Source organism: Garra rufa, chromosome 1, assembly GCF_049309525.1.
Source record: "Garra rufa chromosome 1, GarRuf1.0, whole genome shotgun sequence".
NCBI lineage: Eukaryota > Metazoa > Chordata > Actinopteri > Cypriniformes > Cyprinidae > Garra > Garra rufa.
The window spans coordinates 48,213,909-48,238,512 of NC_133361.1; the positions used below are offsets into that span (position 1 = coordinate 48,213,909).

General features: G+C 34.0%; 1 protein-coding gene across 1 annotated transcript; it reads right to left on the bottom strand.

Annotated features, from left to right (window-relative positions):
* Window positions 1–17,674: 17,674 nt before the first annotated feature.
* Window positions 17,675–24,058, bottom strand: ndufa4a (NDUFA4 mitochondrial complex associated a). Its single transcript, XM_073842058.1, has 4 exons — window positions 23,910–24,058; window positions 22,288–22,376; window positions 21,991–22,051; window positions 17,675–17,978 (listed from the first exon to the last, which is right to left on the bottom strand). Exons 1-4 carry the CDS (start codon window positions 23,949–23,951, stop codon window positions 17,922–17,924), a joined length of 249 nt encoding a protein of 82 aa, XP_073698159.1. The 5' UTR covers window positions 23,952–24,058; the 3' UTR covers window positions 17,675–17,921.
* Window positions 24,059–24,604: the final 546 nt, after the last annotated feature.

Consider the following 24,604-nt stretch of genomic DNA (forward strand, 5'->3'; position numbering starts at 1 on the left):
TCACATTTATGCAGCACATTTGGCCCAGAGACATCAAATTAGATGCCTTCCAATTGAACTACACAGTGTGGACTAAATGTGCTATCTGCGTTAGAATGTTATGATTTACATTCTGCGTTCACACACAGCATCAGAATTACTGGTGATGTTACAACTTCCCTTATTAGTAAATTGCCAGAACAAATTTAGCAGTATTTTTCTCTTAATGGTAATTTACTAGTAAAGAGTGTGAAAGGGGCTATTAAAGACATCTACTTTGTGACATTTTCTATTCTACAGCAGTAAAAGTCAGTGGGACACAGGGAGCACCACCTAACAGAAATATTAGTGTGAAAAATGTGTTGGGAAACAGTTTTCACTTGGAAATTGACAGTATATTTCACATTACATTGAATCAACTAGCACAAGTCAAGTAACACATTTAAATAAATATAAAAAATTTGAAGTAGATGTCAGGATTTAGTCTTGTCTGTTCTGTTCTCCTAGTGTTCCCCCCCCCCCCCCCCCCTGTGTTTCTAGTATAAATGGTTTAGTCCTTGTTCCCCCTTTTGGTTTTGTCTAAGTTGGTTCAGTCATGACCATATTTGTATTTTCCCCTTGTTATCTCGTTTGTAACCACGCCCTGTCTTCTGTGTATTTAAGTCTGTGTCTGCTCACTCCCCTTTGTTCGTCGATAACGTTACTTCTGTTCTGTTTTGCTCCATGTTTTCATTTATTCTCCTAATAAATATCATTGTTTCATTTACTCCGGTTCCTGCTTCTTCATCTCCACTCCTCAACCTGCTATATCTGTGACAGTAGAAGACTGAAATAGTATTTTCTCATAAAACATACTCACTAAAACAAATGTGGTGTTTTCACTTGGAAATTGATCATATAATTTCACATTGCAAAGAATCAGCAAGTAACACATTAAAATAAATATACAAAATATGAAGTAGAAAGACTGAAATGCCTAGTTCTTTCATGAAACTCAACTGATGAGTTGTTAACGTAACTGATGGTTCATGTCGCATACGCAACCAATGAGTTTACATCTTTACCTTTAAATGACTGGTTGGCATTCACTTGAGTATTTCGCAGTGTGCTTTCAGAGTTCCTCTAAAAACCCCCACCTTCCCCAGCTCCCCCTGTATAGATCTGCTACAGGTTATTTTATATGCTGTTTGTGCAGCAGCAGTATGTCTTAAATAGTCACAGCACCATATTGTCATATGCTTTGGCAGTAGCAAGTTCTATAATCTACAACTACAGCAATAACCAACAGCAGCAGCAGTGTAGCAGCTCTATTCCACCAAGACCAAATACATTAACATTATCATATCCATTACCATGGATTTTTTTAATAAAATCGTCCAAGAGTTCTTATGGAGAAAAAAAAAATATTTTCTTGTAAAACATTTTATTTAAAAAATACATATTATTTTTTACTGGTTTGATCATTTTTAAACAGCGGTTCCATGCTATTGACAGTTGACTGAGGATGCGTTACACATTCCAGTATAGTTTTTTTTTTTTTTTAATTTGAACTGAAAATGAATTCACAATGCGAGAAGAAAACAGAAGTAAAACTGGAATTTATGGAAGTAGAAATTTAAATAACCCCAATAAGTGTCATTTTTAATGAGCAAAATATGTTTGTCAAGACCAGGTTGAAAGCACACTTAATTTCCCAGAATGTCAAGACTGACTGAACCTCAAATTATTAAATTCCTCTTCCTGTCATTCCAATTTAAATTCCAATTTAACTTCCTGTGGAGTGTGACACCATATTTCAGCCAATTCTTAATTATTCAAAATGACATGACTTATACTGTACAGAGCCCTAAAAAAGTGATGGGGGAAACTAAATGGAAAGAAAAGTACATTTAACACTTTTTTTGTTTGTTTGTTTTGTGTGTGTGTGTATGTGTGTGTGTGTGTGTGTGTGTGTGTGTGTGTGTGTGTGTGTGTGTGTGTGTGTGTGTACCTGGTATTCATCACGTTGTGGGGACCAAATGTCCCCACAAGGATAGGAATACCAGTAGATTTTGACCTTGTGGGGACATTTCTTAGGTCCCCATGAGGAAACAGGCTTATAAATCATGCACAATGAGTTTTTTTGATGAAGTAAAAGTATGCACAATCTCCTGTGAGGGCTAGGTTTAGGTGTAGGGCGATAGAAAATACGGTTTGTACAGTATAAAAACCATTACGCCTATGGAATGTCCCCATAAAACATGTAAACCCAACAGGAAACAACAGTGTTCACTGATTAATTCTGTGTTAATAATTAATTAACTGAATAAATATGTTGTTTCCCTAAATATTTTGTACTTTTTCGTAACGGTTGTTCGTAACGGTTATTTTTTCACTTCATAATGAAAAAAACCCTGATAATTTAATCACCCCTATTGTCATCCAAGATGTTCATGTCATTTTTTTTTGTCAAAAAGAAATAAAGGTATTTGAGGAAAACATTAAATGTTTCTCCATATAGTGGACTTCAATGGGGATCAGCAGGTTGAAGGTCCATATTGCAGTTTCAATGGGCTCTACACGGTCCCAGATGAGGGATAAGGGTCTTATCGAGTAAAACGGTCTCTCATTTTCTAAATAACAAACTTTACGTATTACGTAATCACATTGGAAGGGTCAGCGGAAGTACAGACCCAGTGTTTACAAAGCAAACGTGCAAAGAAAGTCAAACGTCAGTTTTTCACCCTACTCTACCGTTTTGAACTGAAGTACACAGATGAAGTACACCATTTTTTGTTAAAACGTATATAAATTGTCAATTTTCTTTAGAAAATAACCGATTGTTTCGCTAGATAAAACCCTAATTCCTCGGCTGGGATTGTGTAAAGCCCTTTGAAGCTGCACTGAAACTGCAATTTGGACCTTAAACCCATTGATCCCCACTGAAGTCCACTATATGGAGAAAAATCCTGAAATGTTTTCCTCAAAAACCTTAATTTTATTGGGTCTGTTTAAACAAAAACAACATTGTTCGATCTCTAGTTACGAAAACTCAGACTCTCTATTTTACTGTGCACTGTTTAAGTTCAGCTCACTCTTAGTGCCTTCACACACACACACACACACACACACACACACACACACACTGAACTCTGATATCATTCTCAGGCTAATGTCTGCAGGCTAATGTACTGCACCACCTCACAGCTATTAATATGGATTTGATCCTGAGATCACGCAGCAACCAATACTGCTCTAAACTGCAGGGACATGGCTGACCTTTGTAGGAGTGTGTATAAGCCACAGAGGGAGAGGGACAAAGAGAATCTCAGGGCCTGTCCACACGGAGACGCGTTTCGCTGTATACGCATACATTTTTTATCGTATTGGCGTGTCATCCACACGGATCCGGCGTTTTAGGAGACTGAATCCGCTATTTTTTGAAACCGGGTCCCAAAGTGGATAAATCTGAAAACGACACCCTCGCGGTTTCGTGTGTACAGCCAATCCGTATATTTTCTGAAACGATGATGTCATCACATCACGTGTCGGCTTCGTCACACGTAACAGCAACAACAATATTGGGGGACTACGTGATTGTGTTCGTGTTGCTACTAAGCCTGCTAGCTTTATTACAGCAAAATCTATTGCTTCTATGCAACTGTTATGAGCAACAAGCGATACTGTTCACATCTTCGTCTTCTTCTTAGTACGAATACAGCGCGCAATGTTATGCGCATGCTCAAAGTCTTCTTCTCCGTGTATAGTGTATATCTATGGCAGAATTACAGCACCCCATACTGGTCTGGCATATATACTACACCGTATTCAGTGGTTTCGTGTGTACGGAACTTTTTTTTAGAACGAGGGGAAAAAAAAGATCGGATAGGGCACGCATCGGCTTCGTGTGGATGGAGCCTCATTTCCTTGAAATACTGTTGTCTACATCCAGCAAAGAAGCACTGTCCCTCAAAATATCTCATCAGACAAGCCATCCCCCCATTTTCCAATATGTCTGAAGTATAATATCTTTTCAACACATGATCCAGACATACACATAGGCAGAATACTGTGTGCCTGAAGCAGAGATAGGTGCTGTCAACGTTTGAGGCCATCCATCACTGTAACCCAATCAACTTTAAGTGCTCGCTTTAATCCAATCAGTCACAAGCACATTCAGCTCATAATCCAATCGAAACAGGGCCATTCCCAGACGACAGACTACTCCACCTGTCAGCACCACTGAGCATGTGTCAGGCAAGCTATCTGATTGGCCTTAGTAATCTAAAGCTATTGGACAGCAGGTTAGGTCATGAAAGGTCATGTCAAAAGTAATGACATAAAATTAAATTCAGACTCCCAGTGAGATAAACTACAATAGGGGAACAATACACATCTTTTAACCTGCATGTTGGTTGATTTTTAATGTAAAAAAAGCATTGTTGTTGTTTTTGTTTTTTAAAAAGCACTGTGTGTCTGGGGGAAAAAAAAGACCTCTAAAGAAATAGTTCAGGATTCCCCTTACATACTGATCAGGGAATTTTCATGATTTTTTGTCATTCGTGAAATAAATAAATAAAAGGGAATTTCCATTATTTTTTGTCATTTGTGAAATAAATAAATAAATAAATAAATAAATAAATAAATAAATAAATAAATAAATAAATAAAAGGGAATTTCCATTATTTTTGTCATTTGTGAAATAAATAAACATATAAATAAATAACGAATTTCAATGACTTTTAGTCATTTGTAAAAAAAAAAAATATATATATATAAATAAATAAATAAATAAATAGAAAAAAGTAATTTCCATGATTCTTTATCCTTTGTGCAAAAAATGAAAAAGTAAATAAATAGGAAAAAGGATTTTCCATGATTTTTTTTGTAATTTGTGAATTAAATAATTAAATAAATAAATAAATAAATAAATAAATAATAAATAGGAAAAAGTCATTCCATGACTTTTTGTCATTTGTGTAATTAATAATTAAATAAATAAATAGGCTAAATACATAAGAAAAAATAAAGAGAGGTTTCAATGATTTTTTTTGTCATTTGAGAAATAAATAGGAAAAAAGGAATTTAACTTTTTGTCATTTGTGAAAAAAGGAAATAGATAGGAAAAGGGAATTTACATGATTTTTTGTCATTTGTGGAAAAAAATGAACAAATAAATAAGGAATTTGTATGACTTTTAGTCATTTATGAAATAAATAAATAAATAAATAAATAGGAAAAAGTAATTTTCACGACTTTTGTCATTTGTGCAATAAATAAATAGGAAAAAGGAATTTCCATGACTTTTTGTCATTTGTTAAGTAAAATGTATTTTTCCTTTCATCTAATTTTTTCCCATCACAATGCCAATTTTGGGGCTTTGTACAGTATAAATCATGCCATTGTACAAATTCAGTTTTGAAGAATTGGCTGAAATGTGTCTAAAGGTGTCACACTCCACAGGAAGCTGAAATGGAATTTAAATTGGAATGACAGGAAGAGGAATTTAATTATTTGCAGTTTAATCAGTCTTGACATTCTGGGAAATGAAGTGTGCTTTCAACCTGGTCCTGACAAACATATTTTTGTCATTAAAAATGGCACTTATTGGTGTTATTTTAATTTGCATAAATAGTTTTCTGTTTGAAATGTGAACTTAAATTCAGTTTAAATAAAAAAACTGAATTGGAATGTATAAAGCATCCTCAGGCAATGCTCAATGGCATGGTACCTCTATTTAAAAATGTAAAAAAAAAAAAAAAAAAAGATCAAACCAGTTTACTGACTAAACAGTTTATCTTTATACACTGCATTTTTCAATGTTGTAAAAAAGAAAAATGGTTTACAAGAAAATAGTATACTACTTCAGTCTTTTTACTTCAAAATGTAATGTTTGTTTAAATCAATACAATTATAATATATTGCACCCTCAAACAGAAAGATTTAACTTAGTAAAAAATGTCAATAATTTAATAAAGTATTTTAGATATGAGCAGAACTAGAAAAAAAATACTATTGAAAATCCTAAAATGAAGCTTATTCATTTTCATAAAGGCTTTGAAATCACAATTCCCTGATATTTACAGGTCTTCCATGATGAAACTCTGATATTCTGCTCATGGTTCATGCAGTCTTTTTCTACTAAAGCCCTGATGTGATGAGTGTATAAATAAATAAGTTTTACTCTTGTAAATTATATATACAGTGCCAATCATGGGAACATTGTAGAGAAACTTGCCCCGAGACTCTCTTGTGTTAAAAAGACAAAACCCAATTAAATGCCTCTTTAAGGAACAGATGTTTTAACATCCTAAAACTAAAAGAAAATTGTGTCGGTTCTATTACATTTTTAACCATTTAGATATGGTATTTTTCACGTAAACAATTTATATGAGAAATGCCTAAACGTTTCCATTGCTGTGAGGAATAAATATAATTGAGCGCCGCACACATCCAGCACAAGTACGCCTTAATTAAATGCGCATCTATGAGCCTAGGATGGATAAGAGATAATAACATTGTTTCACAACTAATTATGGGTGGTAAACATAGTTGATGTCGATGTTTGCTTAATGAACTGTGCAGAGAGCATTTGGTGGATACAAAAACTATTAAACCTTGTCATTTGATCAATCCGATTTAAAAAAAATGATAGCTACACTTATAGCTGATGTTTATTCTAAGATAACATTCAAAGCAATATAATAAAAGTTCCTGTGTGAGCTGAGAACACAAAAGCAAATACACCACGTTTCGGTGAGCTTTTAGACATTCAATGTTTGCCCAGAAGTCTCTCCTCACGACAATCAGAATCAACTCACCCTAAGCTCAATAAATATACAAGCACAGACTAATATAAAAAGTTAAGGGAGGAAATGGCATAAATCTTCCGGTGAAACTTTTCTAAACGGTGAACAAACATTTAATGAGACTGATGTGTTCTTTCTAAAAATAAACCGAAGAAAACACAGTGTGCCGCTGATCACTGAATTTAATAGCTCTAGGCTTATTCTGAGGGTACAATTTGAAATTACTGAATATGAAAGACGTTCATTTGTTGAATGCATGCTAATGCTGACATTTATAGTGTATAAAAATATGATTTAAGATAGGAGGTAAAGCCTTCATTTTGTTGGTAAATTGTGTCCATATAATTCAGAACATTTTATGATAATACTGTCTGAGCAGTAAATAGGCTACTATTTAATTTTTTTAACTCTCTGAAAAAATGGAAGGATGCTTACCTGTGTAAAATGTGACGCAATATTATGTTAGGCGGTTCCTTAGTCCAGGTCAAAAGATATTCTGCTCTGTAGATATGGCTCAGTGTGTTTCTTCAGAGCAGGCCTATACATAAGGAAAACATGACAAGTCTAATTGCTTTGAAAAGTAACAGTGTTCATCTTTCCAACAAAACTACATGAACAAACACACATCTACATATAAATTTTGGTCAAACTTTGTCCATTTTTGCACAACTTTGTCAATTTCATTAGCGCGTTTTATGAAATGGTTTGGTCTATTAAATAGATTTGGATAACTTTTTGCCAGAATGCTCTAAAGATGATCATTTTGGTGAAAATTGGACAAACTGTCTAGGACGAGTTTGAAAAAGTAGATATTTCAGAAAATTCTTGACCATAGAAATTAAAATTTAACCCAAGGCATCAAAAGAAAAAAAAAAAACTTAGCATTAAGACCTTATGGTTCAAAAGTCATTAGCAGAAACATGAGTGCAAATTTTCTATGGTTAATGATGAGACTGTCCTCTGTGTGCCAAATTTCATAACTTTCTCGCAAGCCATCCTATAAGATACATAAGGTTCATAACAATACATACATTTTTTGAAAAATACAACATTTTACTAAAAAATTCAAAATTGTCCATGTTTAAAATGGCTGACGTAGAAATTTGGTATCATTTGGTTTGGTATGTTACTCCGAATCTAATGAGATCACCATTATGATTTTTAAAGAAAAAATATCTTTTTTAAGAAAATATAAACAAAAATGTACATTTTTTATATCTGTTGATCAGTAGGTGACACTGGGCCGAAACTACTCCTGTGCCCTTAAGGCATGTTTGGTGTAACAAGTAACAAGTTTGGTCTAAATCCACTAAGAAATCTTGACCGTAGAAAAGTACATTTTGGTATGCATTTGACTCAACATGAGCCAAGAAATCAGACGATAATAGAATTTTGCTTTTAGACTTAAAAGCAAAGCAAGACCGGTTCAAAAAATATTAGCAGAAACAAGTACAGAAAATATAATCAAAAATGTAAAGTTTTTATATCTTATGACCAGTTGGTGGCACTGTGCCAAAACTACTTACGTGCACTCAGGTCATACTTGGTATAATACGTACCAAGTTTGGTCAGAATCCGCTAAAGCATTGTGGAAATATAGCCTCATGCCGTTTTTTGCACAAACTTTGTCAAATTTGTTGTGTTTTAAAGCCAATTTTGGTTTATAATTGAACAAACCGTCAAGGACGAGTTTCAAAAAGTAGATATTTCAGAAAAAAAAACATATTATGAAAAATCTTGACCAAAGAAATTAAAATGTTTATATGCAACTCAGTATGACCCAGGGAATCCGAAGAAAAAAGAATTTTGCTTACAGTTCAAAAGTTATTCGCAAAAACATGAGTGCAAATTTAGCCTGTTGGTGGCGCTAGAGAGTTTGAGTTAAAGACTCCAGATCTGATGTGGTTAATGATGAGACTTTCCTCTATTTGTGTGTCAAATTTCATAACTTTTTCGCAAGTGATTCTATAAGATTCATAAGATTCATAATACGTAAATTATTTAAAAAATATAATTTTACTACAAAATTTAAAACGGTCAAAATGGCTGACATAGTCACATTTGGTCACGTTTGATTCGGTATGCTACTCCGGATCTAACAAGATCACTCTTAGAATTTTTGGTCAAACTGGTCACAAAATATAAAGCAAACAAAAAGCAGAAACATGAGTGCAAATTTTGCCTATTGGTAGCGCTAGAGAGTTTGAGTTAAAGACTGTCCTCTATCTGTGTGCCAAATTTCATAACTTTCTGACAAGCGATTCTGTAAGATTCCTAACAATACGTTAAAGCATTTGAAAAATACAGCATTTTACTACAAAATTTTAAATAGTCCACTCTCAAAATAGCTGACATAGGAAAATTTGGTATCATTTGATGCATGATTGCGACTCTAAATCTAACAAGATCACTCTTATGACTTATGGTTTGTTCAAACTGTTCAGAAAATATAAACAAAAATGTACAATTTTTATATCTTTCGACCAGTAGGTGGTGTTATGCCAAATATAACACGTTTGGTATGCATTCGACTCATCATGAGCCAAGGAATCAGAGGGGGGAAAAAATACTAGACCTCACGTTTTAAAATTTATTAGCAGAAATATAAGTGCAAATTTGGACTATTGGTGGCGCTAAAGAGTTTAAATTAGAGACTTCAACTTTGCTATGGCTAATATTGAGCCTGTCCTCCATCTGTGTGCCAAATTTCATAACTTTTCCGCAAGCAGTTTTATAGGCTGCCAGAGCGGAGGAAGAAGATCATATCATATCAGACTTCACAAAGTACTTCTCAAAAGTTTAAGTAAATTACTCATTTACTTCTACTCAATTACTTGACAAATGGCAATCACAAGCCCTTCTATTTGCAAACTGAATGACTTATTTCCCATTTACAGTATGGCAGCAATGGTCCTGTACACACCTGCTATTTTGGTTCCACTAAATGTCATCCACTTCCAGATATCGCAAATTGCAGACAGCACTTCTGATGTGTCCAGTGTGTGTGTGTGGCACCATGAAAAAACATTTAAGAGAGGTTTTGACAGAGAGCTAATAATTCTCTCTCAGTTTGTATGACTGTTTCTGTTTCGGACCACGCTGATCCCTCGTCTGACCTGCAGTAGATCTTCTTCAGCACACTGACACTTTCTCCCCTCACACACTCATTATATTCTACCTGCAGTTCGATCTGACACAAAGGCCCACGTCCACGGTAAGGTCAGAAGTCAGGAAGATGGATGACTGATTTGTGAGACTGACCCCTGGGTGAGGGACAGCCTGATCCACCAAACATAAGTCTGTTTTAAAGTCATCGCTACTAAATACAGCACTGCTGTCACTCAACTATGACCAATCATTTCTCCGCAGGAAACAGAAACAGTAATAGAATTACGCTTCAGTGATTTAAAATATATACACCTTATTTTTGTCGTAAGAGCGGGTGTGGCCATTTGTAAATTTTATGGCTGTTTAGCTGTACAAAACAGATAGTTTTGCTGCTTGATACTGCAAATTGGTGTGTCATACCATTTTATTGTAATGTATTATCTTAATTATGAACAATTGTACTGTTTACTGGACGTTGTTATTCCTCTCGTTATTTCCCTATAGCTAATGAACCCATAGGCTTACTTCTGTGTTAAACAATAAGGTGGATACCTTTGTAGACTTCATTTTTCTCACACACACATAAAAATACAGTTTAAAGGAACACTCCACTTTTTTTGGAAATAGGCTCCAACTCCCCTCGAGTTAATAAGCTGAGTTTTACTGTTTTGAAATCCATTCAGCCATTCTCGATAGGCGACATCATTTTTAGCATAGCTTAGCATAGATCATTGAATCCTATTAGACCAATAGCATCACGTTCAAAAATGACCAACGAGTTTCGATATTTGTTCTATTTAAAACTTGACTCTTCTGCAGTTATATCGTGTACTAAGACCGGCGGAAAATGTAAAGCTTCGATTTTCTATGCCGATAAGTTTAGGAGCTACACTCCCATTCCGGCCTAATAGTCAAGCAAGTTTGCTGCCGTAATATGGCCGAAGCAGGAGCAGTAATACCACGCAGCGCCTGAAATTAGTTCCCAGCTAGGTTAGTGTTTGCACATGTGCTGCGTGATATTATTGTGCATGCTTCGGCCATATTACGGCAGCAAACTTCCTTGACTATTACGCCGGAATGGGAATGTAGTTCCTAATCTTACTGGCCTAGAAAATCGAAGCTTTTCCTTTTTCTGCTGGTCTAAGTACACGATATAACTACAGAAGAGTCAAGTTTTAAATACAGGTCCTTCTCAAAAAATTAGCATATTGTGATAAAGTTCATTATTTTCTGTAATGTACTGATAAACATTAGACTTTCATATATTTTAGATTCATTACACACAACTGAAGTAGTTCAAGCCTTTTTGTTTTAATATTGATGATTTTGGATACAAAACCCAAAATTTTATATATATATATATATATATATATATATATATATATATATATATATATATATATTTTTTTTTTTTTTTTTTTTTTTTTATATGTAGAAAACATATAAAGTTTACTCTATTCTTCCTGTTTACCACCCTGCTGAAAAAAACAGCTAATTCCAGCCTAGGCTGGTTGGCTGGTTGGCTGGTCTTAGCTGGTTTAAGCTGGAAGTGGCTGGTTTTAGCTGGTCTCCCAGGCTGGTCAGGCTGGTCAGGCTGGTTTTAGCTGGTGGTTTCCCAGCCTGACCAGCTAAGACGTGGACAAAACCCCTCTAAAACCAGCCTGCCTTCCAACTATGACCAGCGAAAACCAGGCTGGTTGACCAGCTAAAACCAGCCAACCAGCTTAGGCTGGTTTTAGCTGTTTTTTTCACTAGGGCAGCCACTCACTTTCATGTCTTTAAAGAAATGAATTCATGATAAATGAATGTCTATATTACCTATTAGCAAGTGATTAGATATTTGACTCAACTGATTCATACGGAATCTTTAACAAATTAATCAGTGGACTTAAAATAAATTATTAATTCAATTAGGCCTATATTTGTACACAAACAATGATTAATTTCTTTAACTTTTATAATTATACCTACTATAGACTATGACTTTAAATTTACTGTAGTAATTAATACAGAGACATTCATTTGGGCAAACAGCACTAGTGACTTGTTTAGGACTTGAAGCTTAAAGTTGAGGACTTGCAACTCGACTTGGACTTGTCCGTCTTGACTTGGGACTTGACTTGGAACTTGAGTGCAAAGACTCGAGACTTACTTGTGACTTGCAAAACAATGACTTGGTCCCACCTCTGGAAGTAAGTATTACTTCCTTTGACAAATTCCCTCCTAATGAGGGATGCCAAAACTTCTAATGTAATAATTAATCAACTTAAGGGTGCTGTAAGCAATATTTGCATGAATACAACACAATAAATGTTTCTATTACCTGACAGATATCATCATTCCAATAGGTGTTGAGATATCACATCAGTCTCTGTATCAGCTTTGGACTCTGTAAACAACAACAAAGATTCAAGGGCGTGACACGCATTTTGTAGCCAATAAGAAACGCTCTCAGCCTGTCAATCCTTTTACGGAAGTTGGGAAAACGACTGAAACGGCTTAAAACACCTTTAACTTTTCTGATTTTCAGCTCGTCTTTGAAATCACTAGGTGGGAACCGTCTGCCATCTCAACAGCCATCGTAACAATTCTTTCATTATCAGCGAAAATGTGAAATAACCTTTGCGAAGGCGGGTGAAGTTTTAAAGCCGCTGGCGCGCGAAGGTCTCCTTGACATTTTGCCGCTCATCTTCTCGAACGCTTCCTCCTGTCTGAGGGAAGAGATGTGCGCGCCCCAATGACATTTACCAAAGTCATGAAGAACGGGGAAAAATGGTATTACCGAAGAAGAAACAGCTAAAAGCAGCCTGTTCCGTTCCGGAGACAGGATTTATAAAAACATACTGTATAAGCAACTCAACTGCAAAGCTTGCATTTGGAGTTACTATTTCAGATTAGGTTGGTGTGAAGGCGGAAGAAATAGGGCTTGTATACACCGCCATTTAAAAGTTTAGGACCAGTAAGATTTTTTATATATAGGCCTATATATTTTTTTTTTAAAGAAGTCTCTTATGCTCATCAAGGCTACATTTATTTGATGAAAAAATTAATATTGTGAAATATTATTATAATTTAAAATAACGGTTTTTTATTTTGCTTAAAAATATTTATTCCTGTGATCCTTCAGAAATCATTCTAATATAATGATTTATGATCAATGTTGAAAACGTTGAATATTTGTTTGTAACCTGTAATACTATTTTCAGGATACTTTGATAAATGAAGAAAAAAAAACGCATGTATTAACCCTTGTGCGACCTTATGGACATTTTTGTCCATTTCAGTTTTGTTTTTTTGTTATAAGTGTGCCTGTGTTAATGCCAACTGCATACATTTTGGGTCAGGTCTTTATTTTTATTGAAATTTTAATATTTTACCCTCATTTCCTTAAAAAAATCAATTTTACCCTCCATACAAAACATACACTCAGGACACACTCAGGACAAAAATGTCCACATTGAATCCCATTAAAACTGCAATTTTTTAACCCAGGGCCATTTGACTATAAAACGATGCAATATTTGCTAATAGGCATTAATCGGCAAGGCTTCAAATTTTACATTTTTACCATTTTTTTACTGGATTGTGCCTTTTTTTTTTTTTTTTTTTTTTCAAATTTTCCATATAAAAGAAATATTCGCTTTATTCGTGTTTTCTGCTTATGCATCTTATAGTCTATTATAGAGTCAACTGGAAAAATAATGCAGCTATAATTGTGTGGGTATGTTGGTAAGGATGTCAGAGTGTGGTTTGCATGTGTTTACTGAAAATGTAATGTGTGTAATTAGTTTGAAAGAAATTATATTGTACTGGCAATCAAAAATCCCACTCCATGTATATGAGTCTCACCCTTGGCAGGGTCATAGGGCCATGTGAAAACTATGAATAAGATCAAAGGTTAATGAGCTTTGAGGATTTTTCTTTTTCACCCAAACACACATTTTAATCCTTGATTGCACTTTTTCATGTGTTATTGTTTTCGTACAGAGATAAAAGGTGAGCTTGAATTTGTAGAAGTTCAGAAGCCCCTAAACACATTGTTTTTGTTTTCACCACAAGAAAATGCTGATTGTTTAGTCTGGTAGATCTTATACAAAGTTTGAGTGTTCGCACAGCCAAACCTATACATATGTGGCGCTTGAGGGCTTGGTCATTTCATTGCTTGCAAGATGAAGAGCCGTTACTCAGCAGAGGAAGCTCTGGAGCTAGTGTTGCCCACTGACAGCGAGCATTATGTAAAGAAACCAGCTTTTAAAGCATTACAGTTCTGAAAATTAATGAATGTTTGGTAATTATGAATAGAAGAGATGCTGATAAAAAAAACAACAGTCAGTGAAAGTGGAAAAAAATATTAATATATAACATTTTTATGACAGTTTTTTGACATGAACATTTTTGTCCATTATGGACCTAAGTTTTAGTTGTTGTTTTTTTTAAATCTGACACTACATAAAAAATATAAATGGCTCAAAATGAATGTTGCTGTTCTTCACTGACACACCCAAGAAGCTAATAAGCAAAGAAAAAAAATTCTGCTCAGCATTTAGTATATGGAAATTAACTACTAATTTTCACACATGTGGCATTATGTAAACAAACCAGCATTTAAAGGGTTACAATTCTGAAAATTAATGAATGTTTGGTATCTATGGATAGAACAGATGCTGGTTTAAAAATCGACATCAGTGAAATCATATTTTTTATGACAATTTTTGGACATTGACATTTTGTCCATTTTGCACCTATATGTGTAATTTTTTTTTGAACGCACAAGGGTTAAAATAGAAATTCATATTTTTAACAAATATACACGATCATTCAAAAGTTTGAGATCAGTACTTGCATTAAATTGAAAAGAACTGACAGTAAAGACTTACATTGTTAAGAAAATCTATTTTAATAAATGCTGTTCTTTTTAACTTTTTATTCATCAAAGAATCCAAAAAAAAAACAAGTTCCAAAAAAATATTAAGCAGCACGACTGTTTCCAACATTAATGATAACTGAGTATCAACATATTAGAATGATTTCTGGAGGGTTGTAAAACTGAAGAATTGTGTAATGGCTGATGAAAGTTCAGCTTTGTATTAAAGGAACAAATTACATTTTAAAGAGTATTAAAATAGAAACCCGCTATTTTAAATAGCAATAATATTTCACAATATTACTGTTTTCTGTATTATAAAAAAAAATCCCAAACTTTTGAACGGCAATGTGTGTGTGTGTGTGTGTGTGTGTGTGTGTGTGTGTGTGTGTGTGTGTGTGTGTGTGTGTGTTTATATATATAGTGGCTTACTGTATAACTCCACTGACGTCAAGTCAACAAGTGTGAAATAAATAAAAATATATCCCAAAAGAACACAACTGGTTTTTTTTTATATAAAAACAAAACGCTTTTAGTTTGATAATTCATACCTGAATCTGACAGATTTAGATTATACCCTACACATTAAAAACGTATATACCTTTTACATTTTTACCAAATGCTACGACACATTTCCTGAAGCTAAATAATATTTAAACATTATAAAAGTACCGAACTGGAAATGAACAATGCAGAGAGACAGAATTCAAAATCTTAGTGCTGATAAACATATTTCCCAAATTTCCAGTAAAACACAGTTAGAGTGTGGAAAAAAAAACTATTTTACTATATTACTGTATTGTACATTAATTCTGAAATAGCATTTCTATCAATCTTTTTCTTCAACTTGAAAGTAAGTCTATGGGTGAGACTTCCAGATCATTATCCGCTACAGCAAAATAACAGAAAGAATAAATAAAACTCTTTGCACTACAAACCAGTGTCTTCATAATCAAGATAATATAAATAAAATAACATGGTACTGTAAGACACACCAATTTGCAATATCAAGCAGCAAAACAAGTTTTGTGCAGCTAAAAAGCCAGACCCATACAATTTACAAATGGCGGTACCCACTCTTACAGGAAAAAAGGCGGATAGCTTTCCCTATTCTGGATCAGTCCATATCCGTAGGTCATATCAGATATAAATTTGAAGCTCTGCCCAGTGATAGCGTATATGCCTCATGAACCTAAAATAGGCTTTCAATCCACCTATATACTGCCTAGAGGTTTTTCCACTCGCATAGCCTACCTTCCCCCTCACATGGAAAAAAAAAAACATGGATAACACAGCATAGATCTCATCAGAGACTTCCTCTTACATGTACTCTTCCTCTGAACATTTTCCGTTTCAATCCCAGGCCAATAAACACATGTAACCCTTTTTATACATTCTGACGCTCTGACTGGTGTGTGTGAAGAGTTTTAGATACCAGTTGTCATCTTGCATTCATCCGTTAGAGGGCTCTGCTGTGCAGCCGCGGACCGTCAGAAAAAAAAGGATGGGTGTTGATTATCATCGTTCAAGTCCAGAAGGGGAGTGAGAAGAGGAGGAAGTCTGGATTTTCACTTTTTTCCACAATTAGCTGCTGCAGCATCACTCAGGGCCTCCCATGTTTAATTCTGGAGGTGTTTTACGCAAAACATATATGTCACACTCTTGTCTATTTGTGGAAAGCAGTTTTTCCAAGAGCTTTTTATGCAGGAAAGCAGCAGTGAGACTAATTATAAATAAACCATGCTTTCAGCGAGCAACTGTCTCCAATATTTACTAAGCATACAACTGGAATTATTCTGTGAGAAACGATGCCACGAAGCTGTTTGTCCAGGAAGACAGCAGTCTGAAATCTGACTCAGATCAGTTTCATCATCATAGAACTAAAGCATGTGCCTCATGAGTTTAGTGGTTAGATGTTATAATCAACATATGAGGCAACTTTCTCCATGTTAACACCTCACGACTCCCAGGTGTAGAAAAAAAAGACAAGTTTCTCGACACCGACATCAATACTAGAGCAACCGTATAGAGCAGTGTTTCCAGGTAAAGCACAATAAGGCACCCTAAGAACCTTCAAAAAAAAGCCACTGGATGAGGACAACTGAGAGAGTCAGGGGGGTGTAAACTTTTGAACAGAATGAAGATGTGTACATTTTTCTTATTTTGCGTAAATATCATGTTATTTTTCATTTAAAACTCCCCTTCAGAAGCTACAGAAGATGCGTACATGTTTCCCAGAAGGCAAAATAAATCAAATTTACCCTGATCTTCAAATTCTAAAAGGTTTCACTCTCCGGCCCGTAATGCATCGTGTTTCCTTCTGGAGCATCAGTGAGAGCTTGAACTTTCTGTAAAAGTTGCACAAGTCCCTCAGTGTGAAAAGATGGATCTTGAAATCATTGAGTCATTGTTGGAAAGGGTTCAAATACACAGAAATGATGAAAAATCTAAGAATTTCTGGGATCTAAAGGATTTTTTTGAAGAACAGCAAGCGGTTTAACTGTTCAGGACAAACAAGGGACTCATGAACAACTATCACTAAACAAAAAAAACACAGTATTAAGAATCAAGTGTAAATAAGGGGTTGTTTTTTATAAATTAAATTATTTTCCTTTTGCAGACTATATGTAAATGTCTTTTATGTGAAATATCTTATTCAGGTCTGTATTAAATAAATACCATGCATTTTGTATGATCCCTCTTATTTTGGTAAAATAATTAACATTTAGCAGATTCTGCAAGGTGTATGTAAACGTTTGACTTAAACCATATATGTATGAAATTTTTTTTAAAATAAGCAACAGCAAATGTAGAGGCAGTATTTTAGCTTTACCAAAATCACAATATGAACAGTAAACATTTGTGTGCAGTGTGAACAGAGGAAATATTCTCAGAAACATTCATATAAACACCAAAATAATCATGAAACACAAACTGGTTTTTCACTGTATGTGGGAGAGACCCTTTATTAATCGTTTCTGACTACAAAGAATTGAGAGAAAGTACAAGACATCATAGATGTTAAAAAGGATCCTGGAAAGCAAAGACAAGATTGTGCAATTTAGTCTCTTTGCATAAATTAGGAAACGAGGGCTGTTGAGGAAAAGTATGCGGACGTCTTGTTCGTTAGTTTGGTTTTAAACCTTTGGTCCAGCACTCTGTGACTGGATTCCCTCGATCGCTTAGAAGTCGGGACGGTCCTTCTTCAGCTTGCTGTAGTCCATGCTCACTGCGAAGAACTTGAAAAAGAAAAACAGAAAACTGAGAATACAAAATAAGCAGTTTAACACCACGCACTCTGCAAAACCCATTAACTCCACTGCCTGTTTAAGTATTGAACTTGAACTCGACTCCACATCAAATTCACATTAGGACACGAGCATGATTAGATTTGTACCAACTAACAGAACACAAAATGAGCTTATGGAGCGCTTAATGAATTAAACTCATTAAGATCTGAGATTAGGTCCTGATACGGTCCTTCAGTCACATCTTTTAATAGGATCCCCTTAGGGGCTCCGACAACAATGGCGGGTTAAGCGCCGTACTAACTCCACATACGCTGGTCAGTTAGCTTGCACACTCAAAATTACTGTTGCATGCTGGATGCTAAACATCTTAAAGAGTGCTTTATCATCACATTAAAAGAACATTCAGAATCAGAGCAAAAGTTTTATTGATTACCACAGACTATAACTTTGACTTGTCCCTTATTTCCTAAAAATTAAGCTAAATTCATATTTAAAGCAAGGCAGTTCAAATGAAGGTTTCAGAATTCTAGAGGGTCTAAACGCAGAAATTATAACTCTTTAATACAAAAATGTGTACTTTGAGCCGTTTACCTGCTTTATTTGGGTCATAACAAGAATAAAAGACAGGGTTTTCAATAGAAAGTTCATCACCCCAATGGCTCTACAGTGCAACCAAATTACTGTGTGCAAATTTTAAACATTTTAGGCACAACGTTGTGAGTGACCTGAACGAAGATCATGAAGAAAAGGATCCAAAGTAAAAACTCCATTTAATTATGTGCATTTACAGTCTAACAAGGAGCGCATTTCAAGTAAACAAAGTAAACTGCAGCAGTGCATAAAAGCTGTTTTCAGCAGTTCATTTTGTAGTAAATGCATAAATGAGATAGTGTGGATTGGCATCTGTTCTAAGTTGAGGTCAGGCCAACCATCTCGTAATGAGAAATGTTTAGAAACCTGCTGTCTTGTGTTTTACTGCCAAAATAAAAGGTGTATGGTTTAACAAATGACAGCAAAAAAAAAAATTACTACTACTACATATCACAGTGCAATAGTAATATTGCTATAGTAGTTATTTATTCATTTGTTTTTGTATAATAATGTATATACACATCAGGTTTCGAAATTAACTTTTCCATTAATAGGCAATATTTGCCCCTGGAATTGATTTAAGGCAATTTTTATAATCACCATACTATGTTGTCTTTAATGTCAAATGCTTAAATGTATACTTTATTCAATGTTTTTAAACTGGTGTCAATAACAAAAGACTGTTTAAATGTAATGTAAATTATAGGCCTACATGTAAAAAACAGGATCTCGTTGATTGTAAAAATGATTAATAATATCGATATAGAAAACAATATAAAAGTTTGTTACGTTTCGGGTATGTCACATTCTGACTTCACAGACAAACATGTCGGTTCATGACGTTAGTCTAGCGTAAGTTATGCAAAAACCTGTTATAAATCACTGAAACTACGAAATTAATCTTTTATTTACATTGTATCTGCACATTGTTGCTCACTCATCAACAGCTCCGCCATTTTCAGCGCTGACTAATCGAAGTGCCTCTGATTGGCCAATGCATTCCTAAGTTCAACAGAAATGTGTTTGATTGGTTATAAGGCTCAACGCTGCACAAAACAGCGCGTAAACACAATCTGATGCAGTGTGAACTAATCTAAATGTAATTCCGCGAATTGACACTTTTCATGAATTTTTACATTTTAAATCGCAACAGCTGTAATACCATGCATTTTTTTTGCCCCTTTGTCTTGAATTTATGGAGCTTTTAGTAAATTTTCATGTCATTTTAGCCACAAGCCCTTGGTAATTTCAACCCTGATACACATGTATATATACACACTTTATAAAAAATATTACATTAAATATTGATTTCATGATCCTTCAAAAATAATTCTAATATTCTGATTTGCTGCTCAAAATAAATAATTGATGAATAATGAATAGAAAGTAGAATTTTATTTCTAACATTATAAATGTTTTTTATCATCATTTTTATCAATTTAAAGCATCCTTGCTAAATAAAAGTATTTTCTATAATTACATTTTAAAATATTTTCAAACAGAAAACAGCTATTTTATATAGTAAACGTATTTCAATATTTTACTGTTTTACTGTACTTTTGATCAAATAAATGCAGGCTTGGTGAGCAGAAGAGACTTCTTTAAAAAAAAAAAAGCAATACAAATCTTAATGTTCAAAAACTTTTGACTTTACTGTAAATGCAACTGTTTCAAACTGAAGGACCAGAATATACTTTTTTTTTTTTTCAATTTTATCTAAATGAAATTCTGCGAATTGACACTATTCATAAATATTCACATTTTAGATTGCAACAGCCGTAATGCAATGCATTTTTTGCCCCTTTGTCTTGAATTTATGGAGCATTTTAGTTCATTTTCATGGAATTTTAGCCATTTTTAGCCAATATTGATGTTACATTAAATATTGATATTGATTTCATGATCCTTCAGAAATAATTCGAATATTCTGATTTGCTTTTCAAAAAAACATTTATGTTGAAAACAGTAGAGTAGAATTATTTTCAGTATTCTTTGATGAATAATGAATAGAAAGTAGAAACCTTTTGTAACATTATAAATGTCTTTATCACCATTTTGATCAATTTAAAGCATCCTTCCTAAATAAAAGTATTAATTTCTATAATTACATTAAGAAAATATATTTAAATGGAAAACGCCTATTTTAAATAGTAAAATCAAATAAATGCAGGCTTGCTGAGCAGAAGAGACTTCTTTAAAAAAAAAAAACATTACAAATCTTACAGTTCAAAACCTTTTGACTGGTAGTGTACTTTACTGTAAATGCAATTGTTTCAAACTGAAGGACCAAAGTCTACTTTTTTTTTTTTTCAATTTTATCTAAAATCTGCGAATTGACACTTTTCATAAATTTTCACATTTTTAAATCGCAACAGCTGTAATACAATGCATTTTGTGCCACTTTGTCTTGAATTTATGGAGCATTTTAGTTCATTTTCGTGGTATTTTAGCCACAAGCCCTTGGTAATTTCAACCCTGATACACATGTATACAATATTGTAAACAAAAAATAATAGTAGTAGTAATTGTTATTGCATAATTTTGTTAAATGCTTTCTATTAAAACAACAGGTCTCATTCACTAAGCATGCTACGCCCAAATTTGTGCGTGAAATGTGTATACAAACTATTTTAATAATTCATGATTCACCAAACAATTTGTGATAGAATTTATTTTAAATGTACAAAAAATATAGAAACAACTGAAAACACACATACGCAAAAAGCACTTGCTCTGTACAGCCTTAAAATCGTGTTAAGAAGTTATAATTTATCCTAAGACAAATATATTTATATTGATCTTGCATTTACTGTATTATATAATCCAATTCTACAATTATATAATAAAATTATTAAATAATTCAATTTAATTTCATCTTGAATACATATCTACATTTAAACAGTGAGAAAAGCTGCGTTACAGCTTCAGCTGTGAGGTTTCTCTGAATAACACTGGTATGTGCAGCTGGCTAATGATCTAGGTCTGTATTAAAGGTGTTTATTGTGAGAACTAGTGAGTATAATGTCTTTTGTAACATTATAAATGTCTTTATCAATTTAAAGCATCCTTACTAAATAAAAGTATTAATTTCTATAATTACATTTTAAAATATATTCAAATAGAACATCGCTATTTTGAACAGTAAACATATTTCAATATTTTACTGTTTTATTATACTTTAATCAAATAAATGCAGGCTTGGTGAGCAGATGAGACTTCTTAAAAAAAAAAAAACTTTTGACTGGTAGTGTACTTTACTGTAAATTCATTTTTTTTTTTTTTTTTTACAGATGCTGTCAGCTGAACTTTGAAAGAACCCACAACATTTCTTTAAATACATGGAAGAAAATAAATCAGAGAATGTAGAGATGTACACAGATGTGTAAATGCCCATGCACATGTATCATACCTTGTACTGATCTTTGGGCCCCAGTTTATTCCAGGGCTCTGGGTTGTTTTTTCTGTCCCAGCTGTGGATGAAGCAAATGAGTGCAGAAATGAATGAGGCATGCATGATTAAACCAAACACAGCGATGGTATGAACATCTGAGCAGCACTATTGTTCTCTCCCAATTGTTTGTGTCAAGGTATGCAGAATCACAACTCGGATTCATCACTTAAACAAGGCAGCAGGCCTGTGTTTTAGTGTCTATTGTGGGAGACATATGATTAATGAATTTCTATCTTCTGTAGAACAGACGCTTACCAGACATCTGGGTTGCGCAAGGCCAGGCGAGCCAGATATGTCAGAGACATGGTGCATCCACCGCCAATGAAAAAAAACAGCGGGATCAACTATGATGAGAGGTGAACAAAAAATAAATAAATAAAAACAAATATAACACAAGTCAAATGACTTGAAGGTAATGTAATAAACTTCGAAATCATGGATGATGACCATCTAGTATCGTGGTTCATAACTGGTTCTGCTTCAGAATGTAAATTTTATTGTACATCAACTGGCAACCCAAAATATTGTTTATTAAGCAAATAAAAAGTTTAAAACCGTACTACAGACCTCCAGTTGAAAACCACAAATCTAGATTATACAGTAATAAATGACATTACTGTTACATAAAACTTAAATGTTGCTTCATGAAACACAATGTGACCCTGGAACACAAAAACAGTCTTAAGTAGTACAAGTATATTTGTAGCAAAAGCCTAAATTATATTGTATGGGTCAAAATGATCAATTTAAGGATATTAAGAGTATGCTCCATGAAGATGTTTTGTAAATTTCCTACTGTAAATATATCAAAAGTTAACTTGTGATTAGTAATATGCTAAAAACATTTGGACAACTTTAAAGGCGATATTCTCAATAAATGGATTTTTTTGCACCCTCAGATTTTCAAATTTGTATCTCAGCCAAATATAAATGGAAAGCTTATTTATTCAGCTTTCAGATGATATATAAATCCGAATAAAAAAAAAAAAGTACCCTAATGACTGGTTTTGTGGTCCAGGGTCACAAATAAGTTACAGTTTCTCCTAAAAACTTTCCACTGCTGCAAAACTGCACATGCAAATGTCTTCAGTTCACAGTCTTCCGAAGTTCAGAAGATGTGAAACTAAAAAATAAAATATAGGGGGCAACTTACAAACAAGTATTAAGAATACGAAGGTAAGAGCTGTAAAAGTTTAGAAGTAAAAGTGTCTTTGACCGCACTTGCTGCCCTTAGTATAACACGCTCGTCCTTGAGCTCCGGACAACCAGCGCTGTCACGTGACACGAAGGCCTCCTTGAGGTAATTGCGCACATACAATAAAAACTCGATTTAATGTCATTTAATTTAATTAAAACTTACATTTCACCTAATTAATTACATAAAGCTAAGCAATAAATATATGTAGAAGCCGCAACATAGTGGGAAAGTGTTTGCTTGTGTGACAGCTGCGATTGGATTGACACTTGGACATGTTCTAGTAGTTGTGGAAAGTCAATATAAACATTTTGTTAGCGTCACAAAGCAATAATTTGTTATTTATTGTGGCTTCTATATTATTACGACATCAGTTTGAGATTGGACTAAAAAGAGCGATATTAGTTGACGAAGTCATTTAAAGCTTTTTAAAATGATTTTATTAATTTCTATTTAATTTCCCAGACCTGGGAAATACTATTTAGAAATTTCTGGTAATTTGATTAATACGTATTTTCGGATTAATTATTTTATGTTTATTCAGAGGTATAAATATCGAGACTGGTGGCATGTTTTAGCATTCCGCAGCAGGGACGCTAACAGGCTAGCGGGAGGTTTATACAAGTCCTTTTTGCCATCGTCTTTTACAGGATAAATCGTCCCAAAAGCATCATTCACTTACGGCAGGGTGGCTTCTGAGTTGCCGGCTGACTGTGCTCAGCATTGTGATTGATGAGATGTTACTAAATCTCCCAAAAATGTACAAAAAGAAATGGATTAAGCTTGGCTCGTTGGCGAGCTCTAACGTTAGCAAGACCGCTCCAGTACTGAGAGAACAGGATGCAGTCCGCGGGGGGTATATAGAGTTTGCCTGTTTTCTACTTTTATACTTCGACATACTTTGCCCTCTAATTTCAGTTAATAAATACTTAACAGTGTAATAATTGAAATGTTAATAACCCAATGATAATATAAAGGACGAATCAATTATAATATAATTATATACGGAGGTATTTTGTAAAGGCGGTGCTGTGGATACCCATTCGGGTGCTGTGCTTCATCTTATTGATTGCAAAGCTGATCTAGGATCAGTTTGCGAGTTCGCACGAACGCTACAGTGTTATTTGAAATGATTACAGATATCTGATCCCAGACTTTACAGGATCGTGAACTTGAAAGCAGTGAAAGTGACAGTAGTATAGGAGAAACAAAAGGTCGCTCTAGGTCAAAATTGTGTTTTCTATTCATATTAATTAGAAATGTGATTTGTGAAATATGACACGCACATATTGTTCTCGTTGTTGTATGATATACCTATTATGTGAATAGTTTTAGGATCTATTAAAAGGATCTATTTCACCTGAGTTGCTCATTTCA